This window comes from Phodopus roborovskii, unplaced genomic scaffold (genome assembly GCF_943737965.1).
Source record: "Phodopus roborovskii unplaced genomic scaffold, PHOROB, whole genome shotgun sequence".
Classification (NCBI taxonomy): domain Eukaryota; kingdom Metazoa; phylum Chordata; class Mammalia; order Rodentia; family Cricetidae; genus Phodopus; species Phodopus roborovskii.
Window position 1 is genome coordinate 1,764,225 of NW_026126482.1, and position 25,426 is coordinate 1,789,650.

Here is a 25,426-nt window from a genome sequence, read left to right on the forward strand (position 1 = left end):
ACAAAGAACTGTCAGCTGTGGTGTGTGTGCCACACAAAACTTTTCAGAATCTTTGTCGTATCCTTTCCCTCACTGAGACCCCGCTCCCTAAGGACTATAAAACGAACACGATTTTTCTAATAAAGGAAATGAGACCTTACTTTAGCTGCTGCTGTAAAGCCAGGTTAGTAAACACCTAGGCCTAGCGTTGAGACACACACACACACACACACACACACACACACACGCACGCACGCACGCACGCACGCACACAGGTTACAAGGACAGTGAAGTTCTTGCTCTGCAAATCCAAGGGATAGTGAGCCTGCAATTCCAGCAACTGGGAAGATAGACAGGGGCTCACTGGCTGGCCAGTCTAGACTAACAGGTGAGAGACCTTGTTTCACAAAACAAGATAGATGACTCCGGAGGAACAACCCCCGAAGCTGACCCGGAGTGTACACATCGACAGACAAGTGTCTTTGTCTGGGGTAGCACACTGAGTGGTGTCTCAGCTGCGACAGTAACACACTGACAGAGTGCACACTGAAGGCCAGGAGCAGTACAGACGTCAAATACAAATGTAAGAGCAACAAGACACAGCAGCCTCGCCTGTATATGGACCTACTCCTGTGGTAAGAGGCACATCCCCGTCTTCTTCCTGCCCTATACACAGAGAATCTCATTCGATAACTTTAACGCCATTACGACTTTGGCACCAGTCAGAACTTTGGTGCTGGTGCAGGGCTCACACTGGGTCCAGACACCCATCACCTTCTCCTCGCAGACCTTCCACTGAGCGGCGAAACCTTTCAAAGTGGTTCTCTGCGGTCGGTCGGGAGTGATACCACCAATCTGTTTCCTTCAGCACACAGTTCCTAGTCTTTGCAGAAACAGTGACCACGCAGGGACAGCTATGCCCTCCCAGGCAGCAACGACCTGGAGGCCTCACTAAGTCTCCAAAGGCTCCTTGAAAGAGTTTCCACTCTTTCCCCGAGGACACATGCTTCTGGAATTAGTCATTCCCATTGCCTTTTCCACATCTGACAGGACTGGAGATCCAGAAAAGAGCAGTGAGGCTCACAGGAAAGATTCCGCTTCCTTCAGCTTCCTGCCACTGGAAAGATTGGGGGAGCCAGAACGCCAGCAAGATTTAGCTCACATGCCCCTAGATGGCGTGAAGGGGCAGAGACATGAGCCCACTTAATAGCCACACCACATGGCTTACTCGGTCCCTTCTTAATGGTCATTAACTCTAATTCTCTCCACAGGAACTGACTGGAGGAAGACTGCCCATACCAGGTCATCCTGCCCAAGACTTGCCATACATGCTGCTGAATAACTCAGAGTCTCTCTAGGGCTTCAGCTCCCTTTAATTTTACTGTGGCTGAAACAGGGAAGGAGGTGTATGTGCAGGGTTCTACAGAAATTACAGGAGCTGAGCATCTCTCCAAGTGGAAAGATTTGGAATGTGGAAGTTTCTTTGCTTGGATTGAGTCCCACAGAGGTCTGTGGTCTTGAGCTGTGAAACTTGACTGAGAGGGCTAAGGAGAACTTGTCTTGTTCTTAATTAACAAATACTGCATGTATGAGGTGGAGGACCCTAGGCCTGAATGAGATCTCAGTCTACAGAATCATTGTATGCAGGAAATACAGTTTCACAAAAGATCAGACAACGGTTTCTTGGATTTGATACCAAAATCAAAAGCAACAAAAGAATAAATTGGGTAAGTCAGACTTCATGGAGGGCTGCTTGTTTCAAAAGATACTTCTGAGTCTTCACTTTCATGAGAAGACAATTGACAGAATGGGAGACACTTCTACAGGAAGGGACTTTTATTGGGAGTATACAGAGAATTGCTCTGAGCCAGGGTAATAAATACACCAATGTCCAATAAATAGACAAAGACAAGCCCAAACCATCAGCAAACAGGGAAAGGCAAGTAAAAACCACCACAAACTATTGCACATAGACCCAGATGGCCAAGATGAAAAGAGACAGTAATGTGTGCTGACGACGAAGACACTGAAAAACTTCAGCCCTCAAACGGTGCTGGTGGGCGGTCACCCGAGCGAGGGACCGGGACACATGCTGACTGAGAAACATTTACACACGCAAACACTCATGGTCCGTGACGGCTGCTGGGGGAAGACCAAATGGGGCATTATCCATAAGCTCAAAAATATCTGGCAATAAAAAGCAATGAGGGGCTGGGGCCGAAACTCGGTGGTGGGACACAGGCCCGGCGTGCGGGTGGCCTTGGGGTCCATCTCTAGCACGCTAGCGGGAAAAGACAAGGGCAACGAGCTGAGTGGTGTAGCTCAGTGTCAGGACTTAACCGCAGCACTGAGACAAAGTACTGATGTGTGCTGCTGTCAAGAAGAGTCTGGAAACATCAGCCAAGCGAAGAAAGCCAGTCAGAAGGTATCACAGGGCGCAGATTAGAGTCTACATATACAAGAGCCCAGGTTAAGCAAACCTAAAGGGATAGACAGGAGGGGGCAATGCTGGCTAAGGAACTGGGGTGACAGCTATTGGGAACCAGGGTCCTTCTGGGGTCAGAAAACCATAGGCTTGTATACTTTAGATATGTAGACTCAATGGTGTTTAACAATTTTATGTGGAAAATTTCCTGTGTGTGTGAGAGAGACAGACAGAGACAGACAGACAGGCAGACAGAGTCTCATATAGCCTGGACCAATCTTTTGTTTGTTTTTGTTTGTTTTGTTTTTTGAGACAGGGTTTCTCTGTATTGCTTTGGAGGCTGTCCTGGAACTAGCTCTTTAGACCCGGCTGGCCTTGAACTCACAGAGATCTGTCTGCCTCTGCCTCCCGAGTGCTGGGATTAAAGGCCTGTGCCACCAATGCCCGGCAACTTTACAGCTGAGAATGGCCTTGAACTCCTAACCCTGCCTCCTCCAGAATGCTGGGACTATAGGACTACATCACCACACTTGGATTTTAGAAGAGCTTTTGTTGCTTTTTGGGCAGTGCTTGGGGACTGAATTTAGGTTGTCCCATATGCTAGGCAAGTGTTCTCAAACTGGGCTGTATTCCTAGCATATTAGTGAGTTATACTGAAAACCATCACAGTCTGCCTTCCAAGAGCCAAGCTGAGGGAGGCTTTGGATAAGGGATACGTTTTACACCCAGCAAAACTACCCAGAGGCCTGAGAGGGGAAGGAAAGCCTTAGCTTTGGTTGTTCTGTGGTTGGGTGCTTGGTCATACCCTGTGCTCTGCCTGGGTGTCTGGTCAAGACTAGTTGATCTACAAAACATTAATTCTGTATGGTCTGAGGTTCTAAAGAAAAGTAGTGTAGGCTGAGTAGCTGTGGTGGTCTGAATGCAACTGGCCCCCATAATCTCATAGGGAGTGGCACTATTAGGTGGTGTGTCCTTGTTGGAGTGGGTGTGGCCTTGCTGGAGGAAGTGTGTCACTGTGGGGGCGGGGCGGGCTTTGAGGTTTCCTATGCCTAGAATATCACCCAGAGTGTCTTCCTCTGCCTGCAAGATGTAGGTATCTCAGCTGTTCCTCCAAAACCACATCTGCCTGCCTGCCGCCATGCTTCCTGCCATGATGACAATGGACTGAACGTCTGCAACTGTAAGTGAGCCACCCCAATTAAATATTTTCCTTATAAGAGTGCTGTGGTCATGGCGTCTCCTCACAGCAATAGTAGCCCTAAGACAGTGTCCCTAGGGAGGAGAAGGTCACTTTGAGGCCACTTCAGCGAGCTCATCCTTTTGATACTTTGTACCCTGTCACACGGAGAGAAGGCCACATGCATGTGAGTGGGAAGCAGAAGCCAGATCCAGCTCTCAGGCCTGTGGGAGCCGCACTTGTTGGCTGAATTCTATCTGTGCCATCTGCTTCCCAAAGGTTCTAGTAGCCTGGGAAGACACTTGGAGAATTTTGGCAACACGGACCTTTCATTTTGCAACATTTAAGGTACACTTGACAAGTAGCATCTTTCAATTTACCATGAAATAAAATAGCTGTGTTGAAAGTTCTCTCCCTCCCCCCCCTCCTTTCCCTGTGTCTCAGAACAGAAACCTAACATAAAGACATGTAAACCACTGACAAAGCTAAGGAGAACCCAGAAGTATTGGTTAAGACCTCACACACTGTTATTACCAGGGGCTTTAAAATGATATGAACATGCCATGTAGTTTGGTTTCTCAGACCAAGGCAGTGTTATCTAACCCCTAGAAAAATGAATAAATCTCTCATCTTTTTGAGAAAATCTGTTCATCAGAGTGGATGATAGTGATGCCGTGAGAAAGGAAGCCTTTGTTCTAAGCCAAGTTGACCCCTGGCATTATAAGTCCCTTACAGTACAAGCCCCCTACCGTGTATATTCCCTCTAGTAGTCAACTCCCAGCCCACGATTCCCTTAAGAAAACCTCTCTGAAGAATATGGTCTCCGTGTCTCTGGCTTTTGTTCATGCCTACCCATTTAACAGACACCTGACCAGCCAGTGTGTTGTAATAATTTAAAGTTAGTAAGTCTCCAGTCTCGGGAAGAAAGGGACATTTAAAAAAACAAACAAACAAACCAACAAACCAAAAGCAAATCTCTACTTTTGTTATTTTTCAATCAGCTTAAAATAACAGAAGAATAGGAGACAAACAATGTTGCTAGCTTTACATGGAAAACTTCTGTGAACACTAACACAAGTAACAAGAGCAAAAACTACGGGAGGAACACTGAGCTACACTTTCCCGATTTTGAAGGGTGTCCTAAGACACTGTTAGGAACCAAGCACAAGGAAGGGAAAGCATAGAACAGCTAAGGAGCAAAGCACTCACCGCTGCTCCCTTCCCAGTCAGAGGCAGGGCTGCAGGCAGGCCTGTCTAACTCCAGTTCACAGGCGCCACCCTGCATCTCCGTACAGAAGACACTTGGTTGGAGCCACACCATGGGCTCCACTCTGAGGCTCAGACACTGGAGTACGTGTCTCTTATCTGCCACCTGAGTTTGAGCACAACAGCCCAGTCCCTCTGCACCACAGAGGTGTGTCTACTGCTCCGAACACTGTATTTGTGAGATTTGTGAGTTGCCAGGCGGGAGAGACAATGGTCAAGTTGTCCATCAGGGAGCTTTTCTGTGAAATGTACACCAGGGCGGCTTTGAACTCACTGTGTAGACCAAGGTGGCCCTGAACTCTAAAATCTGCCTGCCTCTGCTGGTGCTATGGCATAATCTCTACTCCTAAATTTGGGGATTAAAGACTGGTGCCCAACCTTAATTTCTACCCTGGATACCAGTTCCCTTACTGCCGGCCGATATTCTGTGCCATTCTCCTGTTTTATATTCAATCTGAAAGCCTTCCTCAAGAGTTTTCTCACACTGATGCATTCTGACAGTGCTGGACGGTGACTGGTGAGGTGGCTGTCTTGGCAATGAGGCCCTGCATCACTGGTACCCAGGGCAGCCCGCGCAGGTCTCCAGCAACTGTGGAGAGGCAGCTGGTGCTACGGCATATTTCTACTCATAGGCCTTGACCTCCTGGCGCAGGGGCGCGGGTGCCAAGGACTTGGTGCTGTGCTGTCTCAAACCGAGGAACTGCACTGGTGAGGGACACGTGGCCGTAGTGGGATCAGTCTCACCATGCCACTTAAACCCTGCTGGGGGCAGGGAGGCCCAGAGCCACTGGATGAGGGTAGCAGGTTCTCGGACACAGCCAGCAATGCGGAGACCGGCCTCCGAGAGGCTGGATGCTTTGCCACAGGCTGTCAACAAGGAAGACGTGAGTGCAAGAGACGCACTCAGAGGTTTTCTCAGTGTTCACGGCACGGGCTCACCATGCAGAACCAGTGTGCTGCCCAAACGCTCTAGGCTTTCGACAAGGGCTACACAAGTCATCATGAGATTTAATGGCTGCCCCCTAGTGAAGTTGCTGCCGCCTTGGAGCAGGGGTTCCTAACGGGGACTTTTCCCCTTTGGGAGTACCTGCCAAGACCTAGAGACATTCAGAGTCCTACAGTGGGGGAGAGGAGCCTCATACACCGAGAAGCCTGGGAAGCTGAACACACACAACACGTGGAAGAGTAAAGCGAGGGCCGAACCCCACCCTCACCCCATCCCTACTTCATCCCCACCAGAGGTGTGTGTGTGTGTGTGTGTGTGTGTGTGTGTGTGCAAAGCACATGCCAAACAGCAAGTGACCCAAGGACCAGGAATTCTGTGACCATAAGTTGTCACAAGCAGGACAACACACACCCAGTGGCCAAGCTTCCCCCTCTCCCCCTCAGTTCAGGGAGAAAAACAGTACAGGAGCTAAGGAGACAGCATAACTGTGCCAGCTGAGGGAGAGAAGGAAAAGCCTCCCACACAACAGAAACCACATTAACCAATGGGCACGCTCAGCTGGGTCATGGCCCAGGGACCCAGCGTGTACCCGACACGTACAAAGCCCTGGATCTCACCCCTGACAAGACAGCCCAGGAAACAATGGTCTCCCTTGCTTCCACATCGTATCAATTCCACGAAGAAAGTACTTATAGCTTCATTTTAATCCCCAGGAAATTAAGGCTCTGGAACCTTCATCCAAGTCCCCAAAAAGGAGTCTGGAGAGCTGGTGAAAACTTCTAGTCATTCCAGAGTGTGGGTCAACAATGAGGACTGTGATCTGCTAGCACATCCTGACAGTGGCACCCTCCGACACAGCGCGGTTTCTAAGGGAAACAAACTCAGATCTGAAACCCCGGGGGCAGAGAGCATTTCATCTTCACTCAGCAGTGGTCAGAAAACAAACCCCGCCCCTCAGCGCAGGCAATACGGCCCCGGATGATGCCGTGCTGATGAGCAGAGTGGGACCAGGGGAAATCTAATGACAAGCGTCACCCTCTGGCTGTGGCTCTGGGACCTGAATGCAGCTCAGTGCGAGGCCTTGACCCGGGTACTTAAAGTTCAAGAATAGGGTGGTACTTCGGGGAATGTGGTCACACATGGATGTGGTCACACATGGCTATCATGCTTCCTTGCTCCTTTATTTATTTTGAGACAGGGTCTCACTGTGTAGGCCAGGCTGGCTTGGAACTCACTAGGTAGATCAGGCTGTCCTCAAACTCACAGACATCTACTGCCTCTGCCCGCCAAGTGCTGGGAAATAAGGTGTGACATTTCACATTACACCCAGCTCTTATTCCCATTTCATCCTGGTATTGCTCACCCCACACTCCCCACACTCTCTCTTTATTACTATTATTATTATTATTATTATTATTGGTAGTTGAGAGTGGGTCTCAGTATGTAGCCCTCGCTGGCTGGCTGGGAACTCATCCTGATGCTCCTGCCTCCTGCATGCTGGGATGGTGACAGCCCTGTCACCAGACAGAGCTCACACTTCTTCCTTTCATGTCACAGAGCATCCCACTCTGTGAGGAGGTGAACTGGTGCCGTCAGTGGCCTCTTCTCAGCAGTCACTTTTCTAGTTGAATCTATCAACCTAGACATCGGGGCAGGCAGGGCACATTACAGGGTAGGCCACCCTGGTCACTGGCCACACAAGGCAGTGATATGTTGTTTCCTAGTTTTCCAAAATTGCATTAGAAAGATATATTTATATCTTTGTCTCATATGTATGTGTGTGTACATATATACATACATAATGCATACATACATATATTGTGATAATGTTGGAGATGCTACAGACTGGAGTATGCCCTGGTCTAAGGTGCTCAGTGTGGCCTCATGCATGGGTTTCTTGAAGTGAGCTATGAGGATGGTAGGTAAAGAAGATATCCAGGAAGACCATGGACCCCTTAGGCCAGCTTTTCAGCCTAAGACACTTGCTAAGGCCACACAGGGAACTCACTATTTTAAAAGGGATAAAAAATATTATAATGATGCTTTAAACTCTGTTGTATTCTGTATGTGTGTGTTAGCCTGAGTGTATGTATGCATACTGTATGTGTGTTTGTCTGAATGTAGGTATGCATACTATATGTATGTATGCATACTGTATGTGTGTGTTTGTCTGAGTGTAGGTATGCATACTGTGTGTGTGCCTGGAGAATGAGGAAGAGGCATTGGATCCCCTACAGATGGTTATGGGCCACCTGAAATTACTGTGTTAGAAGTTAAAGCGTGCATAGGTGAACCACGTAAACTGACTAGGGTGTTTAAGGGACTTCGTTGTGGTGCTGGGACCTGAACCCAGGTCTCTGCAAGAGCAGCAGCTGCTCTTAACACAGCTCTTGGCTCACTTTGAGCTGCTTGAGAAAGGGAGCTGCTTAAGGGTGAGCCTGGCCTGGGTAGCCCCACCCCCTTTCTCAGTGTGTAGACAGTAAGTGTGAAGTCTACAGTCCGATCACATCTGTGAGAAGGGGGCCGACTCCCTTCTCAAAGGTTTAAGAGATGATCCGCAGTAACTAATCAGGCTAAGGTTAAGACAGGATGTGTTTCATGCCAAGGGAGGAAGGAAAACAGGGACCAGAGCCCACGGCTTCCGGGCACCAAGGGACAGACAGGTGCTCAGCACCTGCTAGGACCCTCCCACCCAGGCAGGGGAGGCTTGCAGGCGCCTCCACTCCAGTGGAATTCAACTCCGTCAAAACACAACCCTCTGCCTATAAATAGGAAGATCTTTGAAACACTAATTAAAAATAAGTCTGGCATTTGAAGTCTCTGATAAACAAAAGGGCTAAGAGCAGAAACGAACACAACAGCTGCCCATTTGATCTATACTTCGGTGGTAAAGGCTGCCAGCGTCTCCCCACTCCTAAACCTGTGGACTTGGGAAATACGAAGCAATGAATGTCCACCTTCCAAGGGAGCTGCTAAGGAATTGGCTTTTGTCAGCGGAAGCCACTAACTCTGAAAGCCATTACAAAAGCCAACCTGTCTAAAACAGAAGCTCGAAAATACCATGTGATGAACAGTGAGAACCTGAGAACACTATCTGTCCTCATAGCTGTGCACACCACTCAAGGGACCTAAGTTTCAAGTGCCCAATAACCCAGGCGCCAGTGGCTGCTGGGCTGGCGTGCACAGTTAGTTTTCATATATTCTCTGCATTTTTAGAGCGTTGTGTCAAAGACCGTTTCTCTTTGAACTTTTGTGTTTTCCTTAGGATGACTAAATGCATTAGATATTTGTGCTTTTCTGTTTTTCAAACCTGGACTCCATATAGGATCTGCACTGTATTCTGAATAAGCTAAACGATATTAAGACTCACATCACAATGCTTTGCCACAAGCATTCAATTTTACTTTTTAAACCGTGGCTGATTTGTTTCTCATTTCCTTTACACATGGCTTCCTTCTTGTCCTAGCTGGGTGCAGCCAGGATGCTCCCTCACGTCTGAGCCGAGTGTCCTTAATGAGCAAGGGGAAGGGGCCACCAGAGCACAAAATGACCTGCCCAAGTCTTAATTCAAGCAACTCCACCCTACTGCCCAAGCTTTTAGGAAACTTGTATCTGCCCTTATAATTCTCCTCACAGGAGGGAAAACTTAGGCCTTCCTCGGTTACAAGCACAATGTGACCAGAGTGGACAGCTAGAGAAGGACCGGCCGGCACAAGAGCCGACTGATCACTTGCTGCTGGGAGCCCAGTCCCTGGCTCCATCCTAATGCGAGCTGAAGCCAGCAATGAGCTCACAGGCTGTCGCTGTAGTGGGTGCACAGCTTCAACTGTGTTACCTCTGCGTCCTGCTCCTGGAGGCCGTACGTCTGCTGGAGGCATTGCAGTGTCTGGGGGCTCAGGGTCTTCTGCTCTAACAGACACTCCAGAAGCAAGATGATCTCATCTGGAGAAAGCTGAGGACAAAAAGAAACATTCACCTTTGAAATGTCATTCAACCAACAAGAAGTTAAAGCTACAGTAAAGCCAGGGTAACTCCGGGGAGGGCAGGTGCTGACTTTGTTCGGACAGACAGACGTTAGGGCTTGTGCTGTCTGTGGCCCCAGAGGTCCACATCCTGGGGCCTAGCAAAGCCCTGCTTTCTCTGGCCTGTCATGCCGGGTATGTGCTTTCAGCCCTCTTGGCCTTAATCGAATGTCACAATGGCTCATGACAGCCTTGCCTTGATGGCATGCACATGCCACAAAATGTTTCCCCGGCTAGACAAGGACCCAGGAGGTCACCCAACTTTGGGCAAATCCACAGGTGTTTGTTTTCACCATAAGTAGGTAGGTTCAGGGTTCTTTCCGAACCAAGTTAAGCCTTCGAGGCACCTGTTGAACCCTGAAAAGTAAACACAGTGTAACAATCGCCTCCTCTCACAGCCACTCCCCTTCTCGGGGAGTCTATTTATAGTCTTTTGAGTTTAAGATACTAAAATGAACTTTACAGGCTGTAGATAAGCAGACGCACAGAGATAATGGACACACCTAAGCACACATCCTCACTCAGGATTCACACCAAAATTGCTATCAGAGCAGCTAAGGGCAATGAGAGGGAGAAGTGTGTGTGTGTGTATGTGTGAGTGTGTGTGTGTTACAAACAAAACCAGGCGGCTGTGAACAAACAAGGGCATACTCAGCCGAGCCACACATTCTGCCTGCCTGGCCATCTCAGCCCAGCAGCAGGGTGAAGAGAAAACTCAAGATACACCTGTATTGAGAAAAAAAAGAAGGTTCACTCTAAAGTCTGTGTTTTACAATTATTTACACAAATTCCACAGTCTCTACACTGGCACACTCTAATCCTGGGTATGCCTGATTATCCTTCTGAGCAAATCAAACTTCTGTAGGCCAACCCTAGGCCAACAGAGGATTTCAACTGCAAATTTCTATTACACAGAAGCCGTTAACTTACCACCTTCTCTCCTCTTGCCTCTCCCTTTTGTCCTAAAATACATGCTTTGCCTGAACCCTCCTGAAATGTGCAACACTGATTGGGCAGTTGCACCAAGAAAAAAGCTCACTCCCTCCCTCCCTCCACAAAAGATTTCACTTTGTAGCCTGGCTGGACTGGAGCTGAGGTGCTGGGATTAAAGGTGTACACATTTCTAGTGTCTCTCTCACCCTGAATCTTAATGAACTCGCTTCCCCAGTGACAGATACAGTGCCCAGCGCTGGTTTCTAGGTATATTTATTATGTGGTGTTTCTCCATCTACGGTTACACCACGGGCAGATTCTAGCAGAAACGAACCTGGCCTATGAGGTCCTACTACAAGGGTCCATAAATGACTACATTTCTCTTCCTGAGGCATCAAGTGTTTGCAAAGTGTTTTAAGGTGTGGCAGAGCAACATCTACCCTTTTCTCTAGCTTTGGACATAAGGATGCTGTAGTGATACTAAGGAAACCCAGCTATTTGATAAGGCAGGGCAAGCCCAGGACCTGCAGCCCCTAGGAGCCGCACCTGTCCCCACCAAATGCACCTGAGATGCTTGTGGGCCTCTGGTTCCTGAGCAGGCACCAGCTGAATGTCCTCCCTGGAGACTCCTCTTTTCCATCACTGAAAACCCTGGTTGATACTGGCCCTTTGGTCCTCTTCCCTCTGGCTACCCACCAGACCCAGCAGCCGCTTTAGCATTTCCAGGGGAGCCATTCTCTGCTGGAAGCTGAACTTCTCAGCCCCAAGGCCTTTCTTTCTCCAAAGGCCACACACCCTAGACCCTCCTGCATGGTGTCCCGCCCCCCCCCCACCCCCAAGGCCCCTCAAGCCACCCCACTGCTTCTCTTGGTTTTGTTGTGGCAGTGGACATCACCCACATGGCTGACCTGGGTTATCCCTCCTGGGTTCAAACACTGAGCCCAACTCCAGTCTGAAAGTGAGAAGTGGGAACACTTGAGCCCAACCAAGTGCTCCGATCCACACCTGTGTGCTGTTTTTCTTCCAAGCAGAGAGCTCACAACTGCACCCAAACAGAATCAAAAGGATCATGGAAAGCTTTCGGTGTCTCAAAGTTGACGCAATGGAAACATTTACGGCTAAGCCCCCTGACTTTAAGGCGGACAGCTGAGACTGGGGGGGAGGGGGAGGGGGTACATATGCAGCACTCAATCCTCTAGGGCTGTTTCCTAAGTTTGTCTGGCTCCAATTACATGGCGGGAAAGAGTGAGGGCACACACCCTTTCAAGGAATCCACCCTCCTTCATGCAGGACGGGGCGGATGCCCTCATGCAAGCGCAGGCTTGTTTAGAGGCAGGCAGGACAGAGGCACAGCCGTGGTGAACATCCCTTCCTAATGCTGCAGATCTCTTGCCAGTCTGGCCTTTGTAGAATGGACTTGGAGAAAGCGCTCCATTAGTAAACAACCTGTGGCCACCTGGCTCTCCAATTCATGGGGAAATGGAGAGACAAATGTTAGTGGCCTGACGCTGTTTTCATCCACAGATAATAAAACTATCATTCATTCACAAGTAAATACTATATCACACACACACACACACACACACACACACACACACACACACACACACGGATGCCGGGCTTGAAAAGAGGATTTTAATAGAGTGAGCTTTGTAAAACACATGTTTGCTCCCTGTCAAGCCACTCTACAATGGAAAAGAAGTAATGCACGATAAATGTTCGCAAAGAGACAGAAAGATCTCAAGTACTTGCAAATGTGCTGGGAGGCAATGATGGGCGGTGGGCTGCCCTGGCAGCTGGCATGGGGGAATGCCCCACTCCTAACCACACAGAAACCAAATGAACTTTAATATAATGTTGGGACCAACTGTGTGCTATCATGGAGGTATTGCAGGAGACACAGATGGTGCCGGTTGTATGGTGACATCAAGAAAAACAAAACAAAACAAACAAACAAAAGGGCCCCTGCCCCTGAGCACCGGGCCCCAGGGAAGCCAACCTGAAATATGACTAACAAGATCTGCCTCTGTGGCTGGGACTAACAGCCCACGTTTGAAATTCAGCTGCAAGACAAGAGAAAACTCCCCCTTTTCACAAACCGGGAGCTATGGTTAGGTTATTATTTCAGCAATGGGAATACCTCAGTATTATAAAAATGCATCTGCTTGGGAAACTCAAGACAAAATGAGAATATGAGATCCCCAAATCATGTGGGTTCTTGAAAAGGGCAGCACAGGCCTGTAAAACTTACTCAGATGAACGAACACAAGAAACAAGATGCGACAGGAAGCCAAGGCAAGTACAAACACTATTTGTTAATTGTCGAAGTCTGTATATTCTTGCCATAACCACTAAAGATCTCATAGTTGTTGGTTATTAAGAAATGAACAAAGAAAAAAAGTTAACTTCATCTGCCCCCCCCAACCAGACTTAAAACTTGAGATAAGTGGCACAACTTTGAACTATTTTGAAGTTTCTTGGAGAGAAAATGTGGAATTTCCAACCCCCCGACCATCATCCCAACTACAAGCAGGCCCAAAGGAAAGGAAACAAACCCTGGCACTTCAGGAACCTCCTAGGTGCCGGGACAGGGGGCAGGGGGAGGAGGGGTGGGTGGGGGCAGGGGTGGGTGTCACTCCGAGCTCCACCAAGGCAATCAGCACCACCACAGCCCCCGATACCATACTCTCTTCCACCAGCAGAACACAACGCAGAAAAGCCGATTTACCTCTCAAATCAGAAACGCCACAGACACATCTCACCATGAAGATTCCACAGGCACAAACATCAGGGCTGCAGCTGGCAAGCGGTGAAGGCCAAGGGGAGCCCCGAGCCCCCCTCCTTTGCAGCCCAGCTGGGGCTCAGCAGAGGCCGGCATGAGGAAGGAAGTCAGTGCAGCTCCAGACGGAGTGAGCCTGAGCCTAATGCAGCCACAGACTGACAGTGGCGTGAGTTCTATTATTACCCCATTATCACTCCGGGATCTGAGCCGAGATGAAGCATGCTTCCTCCCTGGTGCCATTTCCTTTTATCCTGGCTGGAGACTAAAAGCGGATCAATGGAGGCAATAATGTATGATGTCACTTCCATTATAGCCACAGCCTCCCTCCTCTTCCAGTCTGTCTGAAACACACACAAAGATCAATTCTTCCCAAAAATGGTTAAAAAATGCTTTGGGAGCATGCATCTTCCAGAAAAGCGTTCTCTGCTATATTTGTCTATGTTACTTCGGCAGGAACTGTTTACACAGAACAAAACAGAAGAAATGGGGGAGGGAGAAAAATCTCAAATTCTCCTGTAGGCTGGAGACTTGCTGGCTGAAATTCAACCCAAGCAGGGGCCAAGGCAGAATGTGAGCCACTGACCTTTGAAAGTCACCGTGTAGGTGAAAGGTGACTCACAGACATAAAACACCTTTCATTTTATAAGGTGCTCTGAATCTGGAAAATTCCTTGCCACCTTTTCCAGGAAGCACAAACCACCACCCTGTAGGCACCAAAACAAGCCACTCAGGTCCAATGGTGCCTGGTACCCATGAGGCCCGCACGTCGGAAGACAGACATTGCTCCGAGCCTTAAAATAAAATACCATTGAGCGAATTTTCACTTGCCAATAGGGCAAGAAGCATTGGTCTCTGTGGCTTCCTTCCTTGTGGGATGCACACCACCAACAGGTAGAATAGGTACTTAAAGCTCATGTTCACGGGCCATATCTGCAGGATCTCAGGACAGAACTAAAGTGTCTTCCGTGCATTAGAAGCTGACAGAAACGGCTGTGGCCGCCACTGCCGCTACTGTGGGCAGCAGGACAACTGCTCAGTTCTTGGGTTTTTGCTTTAATCACATTTTAAAGAACTAAACACACTAGACTAGAATACTGACTGTGAATCATGACTGCATTATTCAGAGGGTGAAATTGGAGATGGCCAGCAAATGAAGGTTACCAAATAATGAGGAATGACGATACTTTTGCTCCAAACAACGGAAATCAACCAACAGGCAAAGATTCTTATAGTAGCATCAGTTACTTTCGGTTACCATTTCAGTTATCAGGCATCCTTAGAAGTTACCCCATAGCCACACATTTCAATGATCAGTACAGCAGCATCAAATATACACAGAATTCACAGTAACAGAAATTTGGGAAATGTCACTAATAGCTTGAGGGTGACATGTGAACATCTAAGTCATTCACAGACTGTTTTCAGACTGCTACCGTAAGAGGCGAGAACACAGGAACCACCAGGACCAGGTGGCAGCTGAAGTAAGCTATGGCACAGAGAGTCCTCACGTTTCCAGGTGGGAGACCCAACCTGCTATTATTTTAGCCTTGGTTGGGGGTATTGCCCTTACTACATGCAGTGTGACATAAGGTGTATTCTGTGTCAGCTGGATCCTGCAACCATGGTATATACTAACATTTTATGCCATTACATATTTTAGAAACTAAATCACTCTGAATGCTCAAATTGAAAGCTTCCAAGAATTTTACAGGAGATGCTTGAGGTTTTCACGTCTGCCTGCCTGAAATCTGCCAGGCCCACAGTAAGGGGACAAAGCGGAAATCGCTCACCACTTCATGCTTCTGGGGAGAATCAACTCTTAACAAGAACCCCAGTGCTTCAGGATATCTTCCACCCCCTGCTGAAGGATTTCCAAAAGACAGAACTTAAAGTATCAGATTACTTTCAATATCTGGTGTTCAGAATTTTCCCCCATTGAAATCTGTTGTTCACTTCAATATTCCTCTGCCCTAAACCAGTTTACACAATGCCTGACATGCGCATGTTAAACATACATGTGAATATTTTGTGAACCTGACCTTCTAATTTATAAGTAGTGATATCTTTTAGCTCCAAATTCTTGTTACACACCAATTTATCTCAGTCTATAAAATCCATCATGTGAATAAATATGTTTTTATTGTTAAAACTTTCAACTGGTTCTGATTTAAAATACAATATTATAGCTACAATATAGCAACATGGTAAGAAGTGTTATTAGCTTATTAGCGGGGAGGAGAGTTCAAAACAGAATGTAGAAAATGTGTGAGTTTGGGTAAAATACTACATTTCCCTTTGCCTCTTTGAGACAGGTTCTCATGTAGACCATGCTAGCTTGAAATTTACTATGTAACAAAGGGTAACAGTGAACTGCAATGTTCCTACTTCCAGAGTTCTGGAATTAGAATCATGTGCTACCATACCACATTTCTAGGACAAGTAAAACAAAAACTTAAGAGTGAGGAAGTCCCAGTCAAATTTTGAATCATCCATATAAGACACCTACCTGGTCCTTTACTTTTTTCTGTCTATCCCTTAAGCTGAAATACTTTTTCTTAAATCCTGTCGCAAATGTTTCCTGATAAATTAATACAGAGAATATATACTTTATGAAGAAGTTCGGACTGCAACCTAATCTAAGTCTTTGAATGAAATGCTGAGCAAATAACAGGCAGCCAGGGACTTCTAAAAAGCAAGTCCTACTGGGCACACTGAGGAATCTGCTAGGATCATGGTCTGGACCTACACTGTTTTGGCTTCAATACCTATAGGTCAGTGAAAATACTGTTAAATAGGGAAACGTCATGTCTGTGCAAGGAGGGCTCAGTGGCTGGAGGTGTCTACTGTGCAAGTCTGGTAACGAGTTCAATCCACAGATCCATATAAAAGAGGAGGCATGAACCTCGGTTACTCTGATCTCCACACGCAAGCAAATATGTGTACACACACACACACACACACATACACGTTTTTAAAAATGCTTGTAGTACAAACAAAGCAAAGCCCTAGTGGCCCTATGCTCTGCTTTTTATGTTGGCATTTAAAGAAAGTTTGCAGATGCTGTCTAAAATATTTTTCCCATGAGAAAATATGGTTAAACCATAAATTTACTCAAGACCACAAATTTTCTTATATTTCTCTAACTTCCCATATTACTAGGTCAAAGTGAGAAAATCTCCGTGGCTTTATTTGTAAATAACCAAGCAGGCACCAGATCCTTCTCGGTTGAGTTTGTTTCATGCACCTCTGTCTCTTGCACAGGTGACTCACGAACAAGGGCTGCAGTCAGTTTGGAAAGTGAGCTTCCTCTGACTGAGCCCACCTCCTACAGAAAACACCATCTTCAGAGTTGTAGCATGAAAGCTAGACTCAAGCTTAAACCGGACAACCTGTGCTCAAACGCCTCAAGTTTAAACAGCACAACCTGTGCTCAAACACAGCTGTTTTGATATCTGTCACGAGAGTGAACACGTGTAAGGAAATTTCTAATAGACTGAAACCTATTCCCAAATTTCATACTCCAAATGCTTGCTAGAAAGAATTCCGCGTTCAACATGGTGAGATGAAATAATCTGGTAAGAATGTCTGCAAGGAGGGCCATCGGTAAACAATTTAATGTGTGAATGGATCTATTGAGAGCAGGTGTGCAGAGCTGCGGGCAAAGGCTCAGAACAGAATTCTCGTTTCTGAAGTAAGCACAACAAATTCAAACAATTAAAATTCAGATGTACTGACCTAAAAGGTTTTTTTTAATCAACACTGTACAGTGAAGCCTCCCATGTCTTCAGATGCAGCGGACCAGGCTTGGTGTACCCTAGTGCACCGCCCATGAATAAACTGGGCTCCATGAGAGCTTGTGCCGTTTGCTCGGCTTCCATGTTAAACTCGATGGCAAGGATTAAAATTCACGGCATAAAAAAGCAAAGCCACAAAAGCATGCCAGAGCTAGGGTCGAGAGGGGCAAGAAAGGCAAAGCAAGCCCAGGGAAGTCACTTTCAGAGTGGGGCTCCCCACACATCCAGGTGTGGGTACAATCATTCTGAAACAGTTTCTAGGTGAAGTTCACTCCCGGCTGTTCATTCTGAGGGCAGAACAGTAAGCCTCCTCCTCAGCCCTGGCTCTGGTCTTTTTCACAGAGGCAACAGTACAGCATAAATACCTTTTGGGTCGGCTTTTATTTTCTAACGTATGTCGTCTCTCCTACCGAATCTAAACTACCCACAGACTCTGGTCACATGTCTACACTTTCCAGGTTGGTTTCTGTTGTGTCCTTAATGTACACACATCCAACCACAGCTACAGAGGAGTCGCAGGGTGCCGAGTCTCACTGCATGAATTAAAGCTGGGAAAATAAAGCAGTGAGGTTGTTATTTAATAAAATGTATGTAGGGAACCACTGTCCAATCACTACCCCACGTGCAGTCTCGTAGAATAGTTTAAGGTGCACGAGGCAGGTGGATGACGTTTGGATACATTTTTGTACACTCTGGGATTCTCGTCTGTGTATTTTATGCCCTGGATTGACTCTGAAAAATTCAAGAAAATCCAAGCAAGGGAAAAGAAGCGAACAGCTTCTGGGGGGAGGGTGGGGGCAGGGGAAGTACGAGGTGGGCTTTGGATCTTCAGGTCACATTTTCATCTCCTGTCCACCTAAGGGGATGGAGGCTGTGCTAGGCCGGTGTTTGGTATGAAGGCAAAAATGTTGTTTTATGGGTACACAGCATAAGGGACAGGAGCCTCACCCACGTCTGCCTATTTAAAGCCATGCTCCACACCAACCAGTGACCAAAAGTACGGATGCCACCACCAATACAGGACACATCCTGAAGCCCAAGAACGGCCGTGGGCGGGCGCTCAGGTCTAAGGTCTACTGAGAGCTTCAGGCTGGATGCAGGGCAGGTTTATCCTGCTGCAAACAGAGCCAGGGCTAGGCAAGCCAGGAAGCCTTTGCTTCCATGGGACACACAATCCACAGGGAACAGGGAGGCAGGGGTCTAAATAAACCTCAGCCGTCTGAGGCCAGGCAGTTTCTTTCTCAGGATCTAGCATGAATATGAGTGCCCCCAAGACATGCATCCCAGCTGCGGCTAAAATCTCAAGGGCACAGAGTCACAGCTAAAAATGTCACAGAAATCAAGCTGTTCTGCTTCTGGCTTTTTGGTGGCTCGCTTTGCATAGGTACAATGGACCCATTCAGAAAAATCCAGACTTGTTCTGTTGGACTGTTAGCGAGTTCTAAGTGTTCTGATTATTTAATCTCCAGTGGAAAATACTACACAGAGACCTTCCTTCTTCTCCTCGGATCCCAGTGCATCAGGTAATAAACTATCTTGAAACCGACAAGCTTTTGATTGTAAAACAAAGCTGGGTGTTCTTTTTAAAAGAAAAAAAATTCTTACACAACTCAATCTTAAAAAGAGAAATCATTAAAACAGCCTTCGGTCACCACGGCCCACATTCCCATTTCTTACCATTTCTAACACCAACTAAACCGGTCATTATTCCAAAGTCAAGCAGGACTAGCTTACACAATGCACGAATCAATACACCCCAGTGCACCCCCTAAATGTGTGCAATTATGAAGTGCCAAAGAAAACTTAAAATTCAAAATTAAAAAAAAAGTGACCGCAGAGACCTCAAGGCGAGAGACCCACAAATCACTCACTTCATAATCACTCACTTAAACGCCACAAGCTGCGAGTCACTTCCTTGCTCATTTCCAACTTAACTTCTCAACTGAGACCTTTGCGAGGAATAACCGCGGCTCAGACAGAAACAGCGAACACAGTGCACTGCAGGGCAACCCAAACAAGTGCCTTCGGTGTCAAGGGCGAAGCTGACCACTTCCCGACCTGGGCTCCCTTCTGTGCAGAGCGTGGATGTGCAGTTGTCTAGAAACTGAAGCTAACCTGTTGAGCATTCCCAGAGCCAGCCACTGTTTCGCTGCTTTCCCGCTGGAGTGTCCTTCGAGTTTTCCCCTCCGCAGGGCATGGCAGGGTGTCTGCTGATCTTTTCCCCAGGATCAACAAGAAACCATACTCCCGGCGCCCCGGTACGTACGCCGGCGCCTCGGTACGCACTCCGAGCAGAAACGCCTTCAGCCAGAGAGAACAAAGCAACAAGGTCCAGGACAGGCTGCAGGGGCGGGCAGGGAGCCGCGGCCTCCTTACCTTGACCTGGGACCTGCACCTGCCGCCGCAGGCTGATAAGGGCCGTTTGCACCGCCCACCTCCGTGCCAGCCAATCCACAAGGCCGCCCCGCCCTGACAGCCCTCCTCCCCCCCCCACCCCGCAATTCCACTAATTAGATGTTCGCCTCCCACCCGACACTTACACAAGACACAGACCAGTCCCAGCACAGCCTGGGATTCAAACGGGAACAAAGGCAGGCGTAGCCGTGAACTCACTAAAGTGAGGACCTCGTTACAAGGCGCTTAACCTCTGCCGAGCGAGGCGGCGTCCCAAGGACACGAACATTTCTGTAAAGACCTTTCCAGCTCAACTGGGAATTAAAAAAAAAAAAAAAAAAAATCTGCAGAAAAACAGTCTGGTTTCTACCGCAGAGCAAATGCTCCCGGGTCACCTGGAAGCAGGACCAGGAGGGAGGAGGAGGAAGCCACCCAGGTGGTTTGTAGTAAACAATCTACACAACTGCTAATGAGGAGCGTGGGAAGCAGAAAGGGGGAGGGGGACAGACAGACACACCGGCCGCGCAGAAAGATACAGAAGTTACCTGAAAGGGCGGGGAAAAGGAAGGCCAGAATGAGTTTCCTGGGTTCTGTTCACCACTAGATCTGATGAGGGACACTCTCACACACACCCGCGGCGGCAGCGGCAGTCTGGTCACCAAGACCGATCCCAAGAGAAGCGCTCCAGCCTTCAAGCATGAGTAGTCAGGATGGAGTGGTGGACGCTCAATGTCCCAAACAAAGTCACAAAGGATCTCCCCAAACGCAGAGTGCATCTAGCAGAAGCCCATTTGCAATTCTAACTATTAAAGTTTCACTCTGGTTTTAGACGCTGAGTGGAACTGGACTGACCAGGACCATACCCATGAAATGTACTTAGAAAAATATGGCATCACAGGAAAGCTGTCTGCTGCATGCTGCCTGCCAGTTTTGGGTTGACTAAGTTATCTGCAACCATTTAGAATTATCCCCCTTCCTTCCTTCCTTCCTTCCTTCCTTCCTTCCTTCCTTCCATCCATCCATCCATCCATCTATTTTAAGTTGCAGGCAATAACCTACTGCTCTGGAAGAAAAAATAAAAACCTTGAAGGTAAACAGCTCCAGCACAAATAAATTATACAAGTCTTTCATTGTGACTCACCCATAACAGATTTTAAATTTATAATTTTTAGCTAATTACAGTTTCTGTCTCATTTCAGGTTTTCACTGGGATATGCTCCAGTTTTAGGTGGAGGAGGTCTAACAGCCCAACACTACAGAAAATTAATATAGCACTTTATTTTCTAAAAAAAAAAAAAAACCACCATTTTTGTTTAGCAGCTAAGCCTGTTTTTCAGTTAAGTATAATTTAAAGTTTAACTGTAGCAATCATTTTAAGTCTTTTTAAAGCAAGAATTCTAGTAATTTGTAGATTAAACAGTATGACGAAATTGTTAAGATAAATGTAAACCAAAGCCAGCATTATCTACCTCTCACCTCAAAGCTTAAATACCAAAAACTAGGAGCCTGGGAAATAAAAATACAGAAGAAAAAAAAAACCCACAAAAAACTCTCAAACACCTGCTCTGTAGACCAAATAAACATGGAGAACAGTTGAGAAGGCAGGGAGACCACCCCTTCAGAGGAGAATGGTACCTCCAAACTCATGGTTTCCAAAATTCCTCAGTTAAGATTCAGAAACTGAGGTCTTGGCTATATCAATCAACTTTTGTGCAAGACAGAAAACACTTCCCTTTATTAAGAATGTTGATATTTTAAATACTAGAGATCATTAAAAATCATAATTCCTCAAAGTAATTTTTCAGTTTGAGAAAGTAAGCAATATAAATACACTACAAAGAGACGCTTCTGAACTCACCAGAATGTTCCTGTAAAGGTTGACTCTGCGCAGACATGCCAGTGCTCACCGTTTGAGTTTTAAAAGCAAAAGCCTATTGCGGATTGAGCTTCCACTGTCAATTAAAGAGTAAGCTCCCGGTCTCACAGGGACTCAGAAGCATCTCAGAGGCCCCAGTGCTATCTTTTCAAGCTATTTTAAAAACAATATCCACTTCCCTTGATGGAAGTCGAATCAGAGGCTTTGTTCCATGCAATGCTGTTTCTGTTGTTTGTTTTTAAAGAACCAGTTTGGATTTGCGTCCTCCCCTGGATAGGTCGGGCTCTCTCTTCCCGGGAGGGTGGGCTACCTGTACATGCCAGCCATCCCACATAAGTGGCTGCAGGGAGTGCTGAACAAAAAAACAGAAGCCAGGGATCCTTCGGGGTGAGAGCACGGCTCTGACGAGGACGCGAAAGCAGGGATACCCCAAACAGAGCTTCGGAGGAGAGCAGGTCGCCAGGTCCCGTTTCTGGAACCTGCTGTCTTAACCACGCACACCTCCCCCCTCCCTTCCACACCCCGCTGATCTGGGAACAGAGTCTGCCACACAGTCCGACATGCAAGTGTCTGCAAGTGTCTGTCGGGACACCGACCTGCTTTTTGAGGGTCTGAAGATCCTCTTTGGTTCTGGGCATGAACCTACAATGCCCCACCTCCCTGGCGCGCACAGACACAAGATGGAGGATGTATACCACCACACTGCCTGCCTGCCACCTGCAAGCCAGACGCGGGGCCATCATACCAGGGGCCTTACTTCCCAGGGGTTTCCTACAGCAGGACTCCAGAATCAACTACAGGAAAGCCCCTTAGCCTTACCCCCCATGGCTCTACTCTGGTTTCAGTAGGCAGCTCCCTTATTTCACCAAGGTCTACCCATCAGCCACTGTGTCTGCAGGGGTTTTCCGAGCCCCTGGAAGCCTGGGGTGTCTTCTTTTCTCAGGCTAACACCCAGCACAGTGTCTTGAATTAATGCAACTTGTAGAATCTTGGCCCATTAAGGGTTATTCTTAGCGACTAAATGATGGAAATGTGAAAATAGTCCAACTTAAAAGAGAAATAAAAGAAAATGCACTTAAAAACCTACACCATTAATTTCGCAGCCATTATAGGCAAATGTCACATCTATTTCAGGGATGCTTCCTGGGAAGCTAGTGACAGCTTAACCCATGCAAAGGAAGACTGCCTCAGAGCTCCTTAGCTGCCACGCCCACTGCCTCAGCTGCCTTTCTGTGGCCAGGGACAGTGTTACTGGAGATCTGGAAATTGAAGGGAAAGTGAAGATACTTAATATACAATCACATATACACAATGGTCACAGGCATGGAGAGGCTCGCACACAGATGGGCCCTTGAATGCAGGCCTGAGTGCTTAAAAAAAAAAAAATCATTTTATTGGAGTTTTTCCAGGAAAGTGTTAAAAAATACATTGCAAAAAGATATACAAGACAATTACTCACAAACCAATACGACTAAAATTAGACTGTTCTTTTGGGCAGGAAGGCCAAGTTCCCTTAACCAAAATTATACATTAGTTATACGGCACTTAAAATGTCTCCTGAGTAGCTAGCATGTTTAAACACCAATACAGACATGTTAGGTAGCAAGGTAGAAACTGGTACATTAACAAGGTAGATGCACGGCCTTTTCCAGTTACATCTCTGTGTGCCACACACAGTGCTTTTCCTGGCAAAGAGTCCTTTCTAATACTAGACGCTGTCTGCAAACACTGGCCTTGTAGGGTTTCCAGCTCTCTACCTTTTCTTTTCTGTTATCAACATCTACCGGTTTGGTGGGCAGGAAGAGAGATGGCAATGTAGACTCCTGGGGTCTCTGAGGTAACAGGACAGAGGCACTGAAGTCACAGATGGGATTAACATGGCACATCAGATAACCTGGCTGATTACAGCACAGTGCCTTCAACTGTCCTGGCAGCCCTACAAGGTTTACTAGCAAAAAAGACAGGGAAGAGACTGAACCCAAGAGGACAGCCAGACAGAGCTGGAGACAGGCGCTGAAGCTGAGAGAAGTCTTTGAAAGCCGCAGGAGGCAGGGGAGTAGCCCCTCACCCCCACCCCCACCCCTCAGAAAGGAATGCGCTCTGGCCCGCACTGCACTAACCTAGGGAGGTTTAGTTGGACTTGTGACTTCCTGGTATTGTAACAAGATGTTTTAAGCTGCTAGTTTTGTGATACTCTGTTACAGCAGCCATAAGAAACAGATACACCTAAGGCCCCCTATTGCCAATACCAACCTTAGCCTCCTACTCACAGCAAAAAAGCAGACTGTCTTTCCAACAGAGCCGGAATCTATCGGCTTCCCTCTGCAAGGAAGCTTCCCAGTGTGCTTGCTGCCTTATGGGCGATTTCAGACTCAACTCTAGTGGCTGAGAACTTTGCTGTGGCAGAGGAGAGGGACTGAAGGAGGTCTGCTACTCAACAAAGCACCAAGGCCAGGCACAGGGCGTCAACCTAACAGGCCAAACATGAAACAGAGCGCCACCGGCAACTGTGTCTTGATCAAATCTAAGAGTTAATCAGTAACATAACCCCACCACCTTTTTTCATGGCTTTAATTATTACAGCCAGTAAGAAATATTCAGCCGTCTCTGTTTAGTAATGTTTTATTTACCCCTAAAGGCTGAAATCTTCATTAAATGCAGAAGAGCTGAGTTCAATTCAACACATATGGTTGAGCTCCCAGCCTGGTGGTTGCCTTTTTCTCATGTGTCTCCCCCCCCCCCCCACATCCAAAGGACTCTGAATATATAATACACACTCACTGTTTAGCAACATCAAGATTCCCTATGTCACTACCTATTTTCTGAAGTTTTATTTTTCAGTAATTTTTTTCATGCTTTGCTTTGCCAGCACAAAGAGTTGCTCTGGCTCCCACATACCCTCGTGTATGATAAACCTGGCTAAATCTGGGAGGAGCCCAGAACCTGTGGGTTTAAACCGGACAGATTATCTATGTAGTAAAAGGAATGGGTAGGATGGACTTCGATGTTTCCTGCAGTCCACATGGCCATAAGTTAATGCCCATCCTATGTCCCACGGCGTCGAGCTTGTTTTGTGTCTCCTTCCAAAAGGAAATGGCTGTTTCCAGGTATGTGTTTCAGTGATTGAACTGCAGGGCAAGTTATGTCTACTGTCCTTAGATCAGTGTTTCAGATCTGGCTGTAGTTTATCACACCTGTCTGTGGAGCTGGTAAGACATCGGAGGGGGGGGAGGCTTAACTGATAGCGTGAGGAGGGGGAAGGGAGGGGAAAATGTGGAGGAGGGAGATGGTGCGTGTTCAGAAAGCTGTTGCAAGCCTCCTTTGGACATAGGAATTGATGTAAAGATGGCAGCCACCTCATCTTCCCTTAGGAGTCCCAGGCTGAGCAGCTGGCATGGCTCATCTAGAGGTGTAAACGCTGGAAACTGAGGGCTAGTTAATCCTCAGAGTAAACAATTCATTCATTCATTTTTTTCCCTCTCAGGCTATACTTTCAGTCTTTATCAGACAATCCTCAAAGCTGAATGTTTCTCAGGAACAAGACTCCAACAGCACAGAGTAGCCTGGTGGACCCCAGGAGAACCCCTTGTGACATTCTATTAAGTGTTTAGAGTACATAAATACACACAGGTGGTCCCTTTGAGTCCTGTCTATCCAGGAAGTCCACAGTGACCCTTCTTTCAATCTAGAGCTGCTGGTCAGTTTCCACATGAATTCCAGGAGTACCTTGGTCTAACAAGGCCCTGCCTAGCCAGAAGTAGATTGTAGGAGCACCTGGGAAATATGAGTGGGATAACCTGTAAGCCCAGCATCCAGAACACATAGCATCCCT

General features: G+C 47.3%; 1 protein-coding gene across 1 annotated transcript in view; it reads right to left on the reverse strand.

The window, feature by feature from the left end:
* The window catches only part of Aopep (aminopeptidase O (putative)), a 226,184-nt gene that overhangs the window by 9,172 nt on the left and 191,586 nt on the right, over window positions 1-25,426 (reverse strand). Inside the window, exon 14 of the mRNA XM_051194140.1 lies at window positions 9,629-9,745. Within this exon, the coding sequence (XP_051050097.1) occupies window positions 9,629-9,745 (117 nt within the window). The remainder of the gene's footprint in view (window positions 1-9,628; window positions 9,746-25,426) is intronic.